The 13615-nt window shown below is 46.1% G+C and overlaps 2 protein-coding genes across 2 annotated transcripts in view; both read right to left on the reverse strand.

Annotated features, from left to right (window-relative positions):
• DCDC2C (doublecortin domain containing 2C) overlaps window positions 1-6821 on the reverse strand; it is a gene marked incomplete at both ends in the record, with an annotated part of 36317 nt that extends 29496 nt beyond the window's left edge. Inside the window, 2 exons of the mRNA XM_080916107.1 lie at window positions 1575-1626; window positions 6535-6821. Of these exons, the coding sequence (XP_080772233.1) occupies window positions 1575-1626; window positions 6535-6821 (339 nt within the window). The remainder of the gene's footprint in view (window positions 1-1574; window positions 1627-6534) is intronic.
• Window positions 6822-8081: 1260 nt separating this feature from the next.
• ALLC (allantoicase) overlaps window positions 8082-13615 on the reverse strand; it is a gene marked incomplete at both ends in the record, with an annotated part of 31903 nt that continues 26369 nt past the window's right edge. Inside the window, 3 exons of the mRNA XM_080940010.1 lie at window positions 8082-8291; window positions 10169-10293; window positions 13447-13555. Coding sequence (XP_080796136.1) covers window positions 8082-8291; window positions 10169-10293; window positions 13447-13555 — 444 coding nt within the window. The remainder of the gene's footprint in view (window positions 8292-10168; window positions 10294-13446; window positions 13556-13615) is intronic.

Below are 13615 nucleotides of genomic sequence, written 5' to 3' on the forward strand. Positions count from 1 at the left end.
ATTCCACCTTCAGAACATGCAAGCAAAGCATTAATATACGTAAAATAAACAAATCTTTTTAAAGTATATTAAGTCACCCTGGGTCACTCCAAGATCACTTTGTACATTAAATCTACAATTTTGTGCAATCAAACTGCTTCTTTCTTTCCCAGAAGACTACATAGTCTCACAAGGTCAGCTACCCCGAAGCAGTGAGGTCTGGAAACTGAGACAGGTCAAAACTCACTTGAAGCATGCCATCTCCTGAGGAGAAAGGCAGCTCTTGAAAGACACTGGTTTTTGCAGCCCTGTCTCTGCATGAAACTGTGGACTCCTGCCATGCACACAGGCAAGTGTGACTGAGGTTCATGTGGGGTTAGTCTTCGTGAACTTTGGTATTCATCTTTTAGGACATGTTGCAATTCTTTTACATTAAAAATGACAAGACAGGGGACTGGGGAGATAGCTCAGTCAGTAAAGCACTTACAATGCAAGTGTGAGGATCTGAGTTTGAACCCCTGGCACACACATACATAGACAATTTTTTTAATGGTGAGTTGTATGACTGAGCCATTTTAATGTGCTTTGGATAGTCCTCTCTGGGAGGCTAGGAAGGAAGCAGGAGTACACTGCTCAGCCTAGCAGTGCCCACAGAGACATCGTCACCACCTAGGAGCTTAAGTCTCTCTTTTCACCAACAGAGAAAATACACATGCTGAGGGACACACACACACACACAGAGAGAGAGAGAGAGAGAGAGAGAGAGAGAGAGAGAGAGAGAGAGAGAGAGACTGTACCACACCTCCAATAATGTACTTGGAGGGAGTTGTTCAACCTCCTGAACATCTTCAATTGTAGCCTTTAAACGTGGTGGAGGGAGTATCAAATGAGACCCAGCCATCCCTGGGTTATAATCTCCTCACTGCCAGGCTCTAAGGAAGACCATTGTGAAAAGAATAAGTGAGAATGGGGAAAGAAAGAAACTGATAACCTCCAGGGCAACAGTAAGGCTAGAGGGAGTTGGAGGGATTCAACCTGGGTTTGAGCAGAGGAGTATTTGCTGTGGTTACCCAGCCCTTTCCCTACATGGTCCAATCAAATGCTTGATTAACAGGATCATAGCAGCCTCTGTGCCAGCCTGAAGGAAGGGAGTCAGGTCTTCAGACAGAAGTAGAGAGAGTTCAGGAAGGAAGCCAGCAAGCTGCAATTGTACCCGCAATGGTCTAAAGCACTTTCCACATCAGTCTGACCGCAAACCTGGAAACTCCCACTGGGACCTCCTTAAACCAAAACTCTGTCACTAACTTAGAGAAGCCCTTGACAGTCACCAAGCCGGCACAGTGGTAGATCTCTGAGTAAGGGGTAGTATATTCTACAGGGAAAGAGAAGGGGTATAAAAGAGGTTCCCTCAGAGAGACACCTCCTTATACAACGGGGGTCAGGGGGAGACACAAATTAGAGCAGACATAACAAAACAGGAAATAGGAAATGGGAAAACCAGTAAAGCCAGATGGTAGTTCACGAAAAGCTTAAAGAGTTGATAAAACCTGTTCCCAACTGGCCCAATTCAACACTTATTAGTCTCAAACACTTACTTCCTTCAACTTTCTCATCTTTGAAGGCTTCCTGGGAACTATATGAATATAGCTGTAGAAAAAAAAAAAATGTGGTTAGAAGGACAATTCACGCTGACCCATGAACCTCCACCCAGTGAAGCCAACGTCAGCAACGCAGCTGACAACCTCACAAGTCAGAAATTAATCCGCGTCAGCATGTAATCGCATTGTGACCTGGGGCACCTCCAGCTGTGTTGACTGGCCTTACCCTGTGCAACCCCCTCCAGTGATAGGACTCTTCCCTCCTAGGAATGGATTCATTAGAGTAACTTGGAGGTGATGATCTAAGGAGGAAGAGATGGCTTGGTGGTTAAGGGCACTGACCGTCCTTCCAAGGGAGCCAGGTTCAGTTCTCAACTCCTACACGGCAGCTCAGAACCATCTGTAAAACTCCACGGGATTCAAGAGCCCTATTCATTCTGGTCGTTGCAGGAACCTGGCATGCACGTGGTTTAATGCAGATAAAATGCAGGCAAGACATGCATATACATTTTTAAGAGTAGATAAGTCCCTTTTTGATATTTTAAAGAAAAGAAATTAACTAATTCTGGTTTTTCTGGTGAAGGGAGTGACGTTTAGTTGGTTGGGTGGGTGGTTAGCTGGTTTGTTGGTTTTGTTTTAGGTTTTTTTTTTTAGATTGTTTGACTCTGTAGTTTAGGCTGTGCTAGAACTTGTCACATTCACGCCACTGGCTCTGAAGGCCTGGGACTGCCAGCACACAAACATGGTTAGTCATCTCTGCTCATCAAGGAGCAAACTCGGAGCAGGTGACAAGACTGTGCTGCAGAGTGGACACCCTCACATACCACTCTCCCAAAGTGACTGTAACCATTTCAAACAGATCACTAAAGGACCAGGACCCTGGGCTCATTAATGTTCCTACCTGTCTTAGTTAGGGTTACCATTGCTGTGATGAAACACCATGACAAAAAATTAAGTTGAGAAAGAAAGGGCTTATATGTCACTCAGAGTCCCATATAACAGTTCATCATCAAGAACAGTGGGGGCAGGAACTCAAGCAGGACAGGAACCAAGAGGCAGGTGCAGATGCAGAGGCCACAGAGGGATGCTGCTTACTGGCTTGCTCAGCCTGCTTTCTTATAGAACCCAGGACCAACAGTCCAGGATTGGCACCCCCCACAATTGGCTGGGCCCATTGCCCTCAGTCACTAAGAAAATGCCCTATGGGTTTGCCTGCAGCCTGAGTTTACAGAGGAGGTATTTTCTCAGTTGAGACTCCCTCCTCTCTGATGACTCTAGTTTGTGTCAAGTTGACATAAAACTAGCCAGCACAATTGACCCCTTGTCAACTCGACACACAAACACCTCACTTTTTTAATTGGAGCATCTCTCTCATTTATCCCTAAGTTAATATTAGTATAACAATATAAAACATAAAGAACTTCAAAAGTCCCAGCCTTTACAACTTCAATCACATTAAAAGTTCCATCTCTTTAAAACATTCAATGTCTTTTTAAAAAATAATATGTCAAATTCTCTCAAACAGTAAAAATCAAAATTAAGTTCAATACTTTCTTACTTCAAGAGGGAAGAACCAGGGCACAGTCACAATCAGCTCAAATCAAAACCAAACTTCAACAGTGTAAATCACAGTGTCTTGGATTCCCTCCTGGTCTTCTGACTCCTCCAAAGGGCCTGGGCCCTATCTCAGGCTCTGTCCTCTATAACACCCTGTCTTTTAGGCTCAGGCAGTCTCCAGTCCACCACAGCTGCTGCTGTTCTTGGCAACCATCTGATGATAGTAGCATTTCCAAACCTGCTGAGGTCTGAGCATCATCAATCATCCCAATAAAGGAAAGATTTACTTCCGTACTTCTGGTCTAACCAAAACCACCAATCCTCAATTCAAAGTAGCAAGCGGCCCTGATAGCCTTTAAGTGACTCTCAGACTTCCCTGTGGAACTTCCCAGGGCAGGGTCTCTGTCGTCTTCACTGCTCTCCACATTATCTTCCAAGCTCCCACAGAGCAGCTCAGTCAAGTTCTGTACATTCAGTGCCTTTTCCGGCCCTAAGTTCCAAAATCCTCCCACAATCCTTCCAAAAACGTATGGTATGCCTGTCACAGCAATACTCCCATGATCCTGTTAACAATTAGTTAGGGTTACTGTTGCTGTGATGAAACCTGACTGCATGCCAGCACTAAGTAGAAGCCAGACTCTGAAATGAGAACCCTACAACTCATTCACAAGGCTTCAGAGATGTCCTCATTTTCCCAGAACTTTTGACCTTTAGGATTTTCAAACTAGCTTCTATGTTCCCGCAGAATAAAGCACATTTTAAATGGTAATACAGAATAGCTGAAGATTCATATCTTAAGGCTCCTTCTTTGTTACAGAAAATAAAGCACACTATACATTTTTTAGTGTTGCCAGTCTTTATAGTTTTAACCACAGGCAGAGAGGCATTAACTTAGAGATGGAAAAAAAAAAAAAAGAACTAACAAAGTCAAGTCACAAAGCCCAACCCCCACAGGCAAGGCAGAGAAAAGATGGGTCTCCACAAGGGAGTGATCTGGGAACTATGCATATAATCACCAGCAGGACAGCACATCCTTGTCTAGTCCTTCTGGTGGCTGTTTTAATTTATGTCTATTTTATGTGTACACATGAGTGCCTATGTGCATGCATGTATATGTACCACATGTTTGACCCATGCCCTCAGAGACCAGAATTGTGGAGTTTCAGGTAGCTCTGAGCCACCATGTAAGTTCTGGAAAATGAACCGGGATCCTCTGCAAGAGGTGAAGTTGTCTTAACCTTGGGCTGCAAAGGTGGCTCAGTGGTTAAGAGCACCAACTGCTTTTCCAGGGTTCCTGAGTTCAAATCCCAGCAACCACATGGTGGCTTACAACCATCTGTAGTGAGATCTGATGCCCTCTTCTGATGTGTCTGAAGACAGCTACAATATACTTATATATAATAAACAAACAAATAAATAATAAAAAGTATTTTTAACCTCTGAGTCATCTCTCCAGTTCCTAAACACTCCTTAAAATAAATAAATAAATAAACAAACAAACGAGAAGCTGAGCATGGTGGTCTACACCTTTAATCCTAGAATTTAGGAGGCAGAGACAGGCAGATCTCTGTGAGTTCAAGGCTAGCCTGGTCTACAAAGCAAGTTCCAGCTAGCTGTTACAGAGAAACTCTGTCTCAAATAAAATAATTAATTAATTTCATTTAAACTTTAATTTTAATTGATTTAAATAGTTTAATTAATTAATTTTTAAAAGAAAGAAAAGGTAAATATTATGCTCCCTCTTTGAAACTTGGGTGAGCCAGGCAAAGCTTGGCCCATGGCTGCCCATCCTAGGATTCTGCCCCTCCCCTTGTCCATCCACAGGCCTGTTCATTAACCTTCCTACGAGTCTCATATGCTCCATTTTTTCCAAGCTAGTGTTGCTAGTCAGTTTTAAGTTTAAGTCTTTGTGGTGGTCTAAATATGCTTGACCCAAGGAGGTGTGGCCTTGTTGGGAGTAGGTGTGGCCTTGTTGAAGTGTGTCACTGTGGGCATGCGCTTTGAGACCCTTTTCCTAGCTGCTTAGGAGCCAGTCTTCTTGCTGCCTTCTGAACAAAATGTAGAACTCTCAGCAGCTCCCGCACCATATTTGCCAGGTCACTGCCATGCTTCTGCCAGATAATGGACTGAACCTATGAACCAGTAAGGCAGCCCCAGTTAAATGTTTTTTTATAGGAGTTGCCTTGGTCATGGTGCCTGTTCACAGCAGTGGAAACCCTAAGACGATCCTGGTTTTCATACTTTCTCATAAACAGTAGTCCCCCCAGAAGAGAACTGATAACCATTATGTTTCCCAACAACGAAAAAATTAATTCAGAAAATTAAGGCACAAAAACAGCAAAGTGCTATGTGTTCTTCTGTGTTACACTCCCAAGAACACAGACCAGAGAGAGCATCCAGCAAGCAGGGGGTTGGGGGGGATGGTAAGGTGGGGGTTGGGAGGAAGGCTGCTGGGGCTGGGTAGTCACTGAGTAACTTCCTTGGGGTTCCAGAGGGAGAGGGAGATGTAAAGTGATCCTGGGGAGGCACTTTGAAGGAGGACATGTACTGAGCCCCTGTGTGGTGCGGTGAGGTGGACTTCCACCAGCCTTCTTTACTTATGAGAACTCGAGCTGGTACCCAAAGTTCCTCAGGAGAGGATGCCTGGATTCAGTCCCATTCTCCTGGCTCTCTCACCCGACCTTAACACCTTAAGTCATCTCTCCTAACTCTTGGCCTGTCACACCCTCTCCCCACCCCCCCAGGCCTTGACATGAATGACAGGACTGGAGGTGATGCTGTGAAAGCCCCCCAGAAGATTTGACTTAAACAGCGAATTCATTTAACTATCTCTTAGCAGGCTCCTCTATGGAGAAAGACCTTTCATCCCCGGGCGGAAACCCCAGGACTGCTAGATGTCGCAAGCGTCTGTTTGCCAGTGACAGGATTAGAATCTTATTATCTGGTGGATATTAATTTTAACTGCTCAGTGACTCCACAGTTACAGACCCTAAGGCGCCTTACAGAACCTAAGGCCAGTGGAAAAACGCTCCCTAGTTTTATTCAGCAGACAGGAGCCCAATCTGACATATTAACTAAGAAGTGAAGAAAATGAAGGCTAAATGCTTCTCTGTGTTGGACTCATCCGCAGATACCGTGCATCTATTTCAGAGCAAAAAAAGGGGGCCTGGAAAATGCAAACTAATCTGTACCCCCTTGCTGCTCCCTTAGATTCTCTGAACCCCATGTATTGTGGGGAGCTCCTGCAGCCAGCTGCCCCATGAGGCCCCAAGTGGGGTGTGCTGCTCCTGAGAGCAGGCTAAGGCCCTGGGTGAGGTGCGCTTGTGTGCAGAGGGCTAGGTGGGGGTTGGGGGTGCTATTGCATTAGTCTGGGTGGGACGAGATCTCAGGCTGCACTTACTCCAGCTTCTTGAAGCGCTCCCGTCCAGCAGCCACGTACTTGCCACCGGTCTGCAGCGCGTCCAGTCCGAGCACCGGGTGGCCGCGCGTGGGCGTGTAGAGCCGCCGCACACCAAAGGGCACCGCCACCTGCTCGGTCAGCTGCTCCAGCAGAGCCTCGAAGTTGGCTACGCGGCGCCGGGAGAACACAAACTTGCGGCCCACATAGAACTGGTCCCCGTTGCGGTACACCAAGATGGTCTTGGCCGGCGTGGTGTCCACCAGAGCATAGGGTCCGCGCGTGCCCATGGCCACTGCTCGCTCGCCTTGGGACACGCAGAACTGTGCAAGGGGGCGCCCAGCACACCCACGGGCTCCCTCGGGCTGCGGGCCACAGGCGGGACTGGGCTGCCTGGCTAATGGGTCCTGAACCTGCAGCACACGCTGACGTCCAGGGGCGATTGTGACTGGGCAGGTAGGAGAGGAGCGACAGAGAGCCAGGCAGGACAGGGGTGACTGACCAGGGAAAGGAAGGATACAGAAGGGATTCAGAATGCATACAAGTGGGAGCAGGAAAATAGGTTGGGAGCAGTAGGAAACTCGGGGAGTTGAGTGGCCTGAAACGGAGATCTGGAAGGGGTGTGAAACAGAGAACCAGGGCTAGGAGGATGCAGGAAGAGCTCAGACAGGTGAGCGGTCACAGAGAAAAGGGAAAGCCTAGCGAGGTGGTGCTTGCCACTAATTCCGGTATTTGGGAGGCAGAGGAAGGAAGATTTCTGAGAGTTCGAAGCCAGAACGGTCTAGAGAGAACGTTCCAGGCCAACCGCGAGTACATAATAAGATGCCAGAGGGAGTGGGGGGGGGGGAAGAGAAGTCAGCGGGCTGGAGGGAGTGGGGGGGGAGGGAGGTCAGCGGGCATCAGAGAGGAGAGGAGATACAGCTCAGCGAAGAGAACCGGGATAAGGAGGTGCTAAGCCAAGAGTTCCCATCCTGACCTCCCAGCCTGCTGCTACCTTCCACCATAGAAAAAGAGACCAGAGCCATCTGACCACTAATACTGGGGGTTACCGGAAGCATAGCACCTTCTGAGCCTCTGTTTCCTACCTTCACCCCACATTGGGGGAAGACTCCAGGCTCAGCACCACATAGAGTATGTAAGGGACTGTCTGCTATGGCCACTAGTACCCAAATGTGACATTCGGGGGAGGAGACCTTTGGTAAAGTCATCCCTATCCAGGATAATGACAAGCCAATTGTTTCTTGAATTGATAGCTTTAGAAATACTTACTCAAAAAGTTTTAATGTGCCTGAACAAGATCTGAAAGCCAAGGGTTAAGGATGCATTATTATCTGTTGAATCTACAGACAAATGGTGCAGAACAACGTTTTGTGGTGTTTTTCCAAAAAGCACTCCTTCCGGAGGCTTTCCCACCATTCACAGCTATGCCAGTTCTTAAGATACCAACCAGGTGGCAAAAAGAGACCAAGACCAGTTTGTGGGGTGACCAGTTTATTGGAACCACCAGGTGTCCAGAACACTGAAGACAGTGGGTGTGTAGGATGAGCTCTTTAAAGATTCGCCCTGAAACCCGTTTTAAGAGAGAATCTCAGCATGGGCTTCTCCCGGAGGGGCCGCAGCAAACAGATGGAACTAGGGAAGCCCTTCAGGCGAAGGCGGCTCACACCGCCGTCGGGGGCAATGGTAATCCTGGCATGAGTGATGACATCTTGAAGCTCCAGGGTCTTGCTGTCCAACAAGTGAATTTGATTGGGTATTAGCTGAGGGGAAAAAGGCAGATGCGAGGTCCTTGTAGAAGGGTTTCGTGGGACTCCCCCTGTGCCGTCTGTCAGGCTTGGTCTTAGGGGGCTTTAAGAAATGCTTCTCAGTAAGAATCCGGGCCTAACAAGAATCAGCTAATGTGGAAAGGGTACCCCACATGACAATGACATGCATGTTCAAATGTATTTCTTAGCAAGCAGATGAATTAATCAAGGGAAAGAGGAGGTAAGCTGCTGTCTTCATGGTTACATAGAACCTCACCCCACCATGGTGACCACTTTGCTGGTCCAAGACACTCTGACACATATGAGAGTATCCGTGCTATACATGGGCACAGCATGATAACTCTGGGTGTGACCGGCACCCTTCTAATAAGTTAAATATACTATTGAAACACGTGTCTGAGTGTGTATTCTTAACACATTCTTAGCATGGTGGGTTTTTGCTATTTTAGCAAAATTTGATTTGTAGGGCATGCAGAAGTCAGAGTCCACAGTTTTCTGTGGAAAACATTGCTCTGGCTTTTTACAGTTCATTAATTTTATTGTCAAACTGAGCACAGGCTTATAGAAAAGTGACTCTGAAGAGCTATAATCCAAGCTCCTTGGGAGGCAGAAGCAGGAGGATTACAAGTTCAAGACTGGCCTGTGAAACTCATCAAGACCCTTTCTCTAAACATGAAAAAGAGGGCTAGGAGTGCAGCTGGTAGACAAATGTGTAGGGGTGGAGTTCAGTGGTAGACAGATGTGTAGGGGTGGAGCTCAGTGGTAGATGTGTAGGGGTGGAGCTCAGTGGTAGAGAGATGTGTAGGGGTGGAGCTCAGTGGTAGACAGATGTGTAGGGGTGGAGCTCAGTGGTAGACAGATGTGTAGGGGTGGAGCTCAGTGGTAGAGAGATGTGTAGGGGTGGAGCTCAGTGGTAGAGAGATGTGTAGGGGTAGAGCTCAGTGGTAGAGAGATGTGTAGGGGTGGAGCTCAGTGGTAGAGAGATGTGTAGGGGTGGATCTCAGTGGTAGACAGATGTGTAGGGGTGAAGCTCAGTGGTAGACAGATGTGTAGGGGTGGAGCTCAGTAGTAGACAGATGTGTAGGGGTGGAGCTCAGTGGTACAGAGATGTGTAGGGGTGGAGCTCAGTGGTAGAGAGATGTGTAGGGGTGGAGCTCAGTGGTAGACAGATGTGTAGGGGTGGAGCTCAGTGGTACAGAGATGTGTAGGGGTGGAGCTCAGTGGTAGAGAGATGTGTAGGGGTGGAGCTCAGTGGTAGACAGATGTGTAGGGGTGGAGCTCAGTAGTAGACAGATGTGTAGGGGTGGAGCTCAGTGGTAGACAGATGTGTAGGGGTGGAGCTCAATGGTAGAGAGATGTGTAGGGGTGGAGCTCAGTGGTAGACAGATGTGTAGGGGTGGAGCTCAGTGGTAGAGAGATGTGTAGGGGTGGAGCTCAGTGGTAGAGAGATGTGTAGGGGTGGAGCTCAGTGGTAGACAGATGTGTAGGGGTGGAGCTCAGTGGTAGACAGATGTGTAGGGGTGGAGCTCAATGGTAGAGAGATGTGTAGGGGTGGAGCTCAGTGGTAGACAGATGTGTAGGGGTGGAGCTCAGTGGTAGAGAGATGTGTAGGGGTGGAGCTCAGTGGTAGACAGATGTGTAGGGGTGGAGCTCAGTGGTAGAGAGATGTGTAGGGGTGGAGCTCAGTGGTAGACAGATGTGTAGGGGTGGAGCTCAGTGGTAGAGAGATGTGTAGGGGTGAAGTTCAGGAGTAAGGAGATGGTGTGGAGGGAGGGAAGTGTGGAGGGGAAGAGCTTAGTAGCCTTCATAACATATGCAAGCTCCCAGGTTCCTCCATAGACTGAGGGTCAGTCCTCAAACTGCACACAAACCTTGGTGACTGGAAGCAATGTCTTCCACTTATGGGCAGGAAGATTCCACTTCTGCCTGATCATGTCTTCCTCTTCCAGTGTGGTCAGGACGCACCCATCCACTTTGCAGCTGTCAGGAGAATTACCTGTTGGAGGAAATAGAAACGTGGACACTGTGCCCTCAGCGTACCTCAGCTTCTCAGATACAAGGGATTCAATCCGATCGAACCCCAGAAATGAGCTGGGAAGATAGCCCAGTGGTAGAACGCTTGCCTGGTGTGTATGAGGTCCTACCTAGATTCAAATGCCGGAGCCACAAAACAGGAACAACAACTAAAATCAAGAACAAGCCAGAATTCCTTCTAAAGAAGAGTGTAATGAAGGAGAAAGGAAAGAGCGGGGCTGGACTGCCTTGTGGGGCATGAGAACGTATGCAGTTCGGATGAATGAGAAGCGGCCAGTCATGTACTGGTTGGATGCATTCATACTTGGAAAGTTGGCTGTACTTGATTAGCATCATAACTGGGAACTAAATCTCTTTCTGCTACATAGCATCTGAAGTCATGATGTCACTTTATAATATGACAATAAAAAGAAATCCTGGAGCTGTAGAGGTGGCCCAGCAGTTAAAAGTGCTCCATACTTTTCCAGAGCACCTGAATTCATCTTTCAGCACATACATTAGGTGGCTCACAACTGCCTTTTGCTCCAGCTCCAGGGGATCTGACCCCCATCTAGGTACCATAGTTACCTGCACAGTCATACCTCCTATACAGAAAAATAAGCAAACAATTGTTAAGATGTATAAAGTATGAGTACACTGTAGCTATCTTCAGACACACCAGAAGAGGGCATCAGATCCCATTACAGACAGTTATGAGCAACCATGTGGTTGCTAGGAATTGAATTCAGGACCTCTGGAAGAGCAGTAAGTGCCCTTAATTGGTGAGCCATCCCTCCAGCCCAAAAAGAAATAAAAATTTAATGTGAGGGAAAAGACAAAGAAAAAGAGGGTGGTTGTAATTGTAAGCTATACTAGTGGGGTGGCTAAGGTGTCTGTAGGTGAAAAGAATTCAGCTTTGAGTCTCTTTTTGGAACTTCATTCAATCTCATGCAAGGGTCAGAGGCCCTAGGAGAAGGGTCGCGTGCTCCTGTGAGGAGTACTCTAAGATGGAGATTCTGAACCAAGGCAGAAGACCCTCGCTGGCTGTATGCACTGCCTGTGGTTCATCTCTTGGGAAAGTAGCCTTGCTTGTGGGTCAGTTGTGATCCCAGAATACAGGGTGAACAATGCAAGCTGCCCTGTCTGTCTCTGACATGTGCGTGCCATGACATGTGCATATTTGTGTGCACTAAGCTATATACCCTTGAACCAACTGGAGATAACTATTGTATTATTGAAACCAAAGATGCTGTCATGCTCCCTCCTTCCTGGGTCGGATGAGAGATGCCAAAGGTCCAGCAGCTTATATTCTTGACCTATCTGGAGCACGAGTTATCAGGATTTACTGCTTTTGTCTTTGACTAAACTCCCTCAAGGGAAAACAAAACAAAACAGGTTATCCTAGTCACAAAGAGAACTACATATTTTCAAGATGATATTAAAACTCAAGTATGCACAAATGAGCTGACATGTCATCTGCCTCTCAGAATAAGCTTGTCCACCTCAATGATCAGTGAGAAGATCAGTACTGTTTCACATGAGGTCTTTCCACATGGTGCCAACCTCTGGCCCCCATACAACAGCACACACATACATGCACACAACAGGCACCTCACAGGCTAAACAAGCCACAATCTGCCAAAGGAGAGTCAAAAACATAAAAGGTTTTAAGAATACTTTATACCCTCTAATAAACCTGATTTTTCCTGTATTGGGAGGGTTGTTGTTGCTGTTGTTACTGAATAATGTTTCTCTTTTTTTCCCTTACAACTTTATTTTTTTTTTAGAGAGAGAGAGAAAGAGAGAGAGAGAGAGAGAGAGAGAGAGAGAGAGAGAGAGAGAGAGATACATGTACAGATTTTCCAAAGCATTTTGGCATAAAACTATATGAATATATTTTGTCAGTACTTGATTTTTTAAAGGTTTGATAGTATGCATTAAAATATTACTAGTTACCATAAGCATAAAGTACATGTAAAACAAAATGTAACATGGAAATAGTCAAAGTTTTCTTGGTGTGTATAGATTAAACATAATGATTTTTAAATACCAAAAATTGTCACAAGGCTATCTTCTTAGCTCATGAGTTGTTATGATTTAAGGTCTAGGTGTACCCCACTCTGAGTGTGTGCTATACACTTGTTGTTGTTGTTTTTTCTAAGAAGGACTGAGGCTTCCACTTTGTGGCCTTTCTTTTTTTCAGCTTCATAGAGTCTGTGAGTTGTTTCTGGGGTTTTCAGAGCATTCTGGGGATAGTATCCAATTATCAGTGACTGCATATTATATTTGTTCTTTTGTGACTGGGTTATCTTACTCAGGATGATATTCTCTAGATACATCCATTTTCCTAGAAATTTCATAAAGTCATTGTTTCTAATAGCTGAGTAGTACTCCATTGTGCAAATATACAAGCTTTGTATCCATTCATCTACTGAAGGGCATCTGGGTTCTTTCCAGCTTCTGGCTATTATAAATAAGGCTGCTAATGATCTTATTTATTATTGTTGGGCCTTTATATAATCAATATTAAAATTATGATTTGGAAGTCACTTTAAAACTAATCATCCAAAATATGACTATAAACTACCACCACCTGCTATATAGACAGCTAAACAATCATGAGATGCCCGATCCAATACTTGCATCACCCAAAAGATACTTCCCCAGCCTCTTTGATTTTTTTATTATAATAGGCAACATATATGTTTCATAAAAAAAGCAAGTACAGACTAGCCAGGCTAATGCCCAAATTCTTTTTACTACTGGATCAACCTTTCTGCTCTCTCACAAGGTCTTTGTACCTTCCAAGGGAAACCTGCCTCACCTCAACCTGGAATCTTGTGTGAGTCACGGTCTGTCTCTGTAAGTCTCTAGCTCACAGCCTGCAAAGTTAGAACAAGCTCTTCCCTAGACCTGCAGCCTTCTTCCTTTCATAGCTTTCTAACAATATGACCCTCAGAGCCATGCAGTCAACTGGGGCCTCTCAAGAGACACCGGATGACAGATTAAAGGGGCCCTCCTCAAAGCTGCAAGGCTGAAAGGGAAGAGCATCACTTCAGCCGACTCCCACAGCACTTGTTACCTTTACAGCACACCCACCAGCTGCATGGTGCTGCCTGCCTTGCCAACAACTTACCTTTAAAGTACTTTGTATTGATTTCAATTTGAGTGATAACTCCAGGATGTGCCAATCGGAACACTGCCCACTCACAACCAGGGACCTGGAGAAAGCCATTTTCACTTCCCTGGAATTCAAAACAAACAATAACTCAAAAACCAACCTAAGTGCTGGCAAAAGAAGCTTG

The sequence above is a fragment of the Micromys minutus genome, assembly GCF_963924665.1.
Source record: "Micromys minutus genome assembly, chromosome: 1".
Taxonomy (NCBI): Eukaryota; Metazoa; Chordata; class Mammalia; order Rodentia; family Muridae; genus Micromys; species Micromys minutus.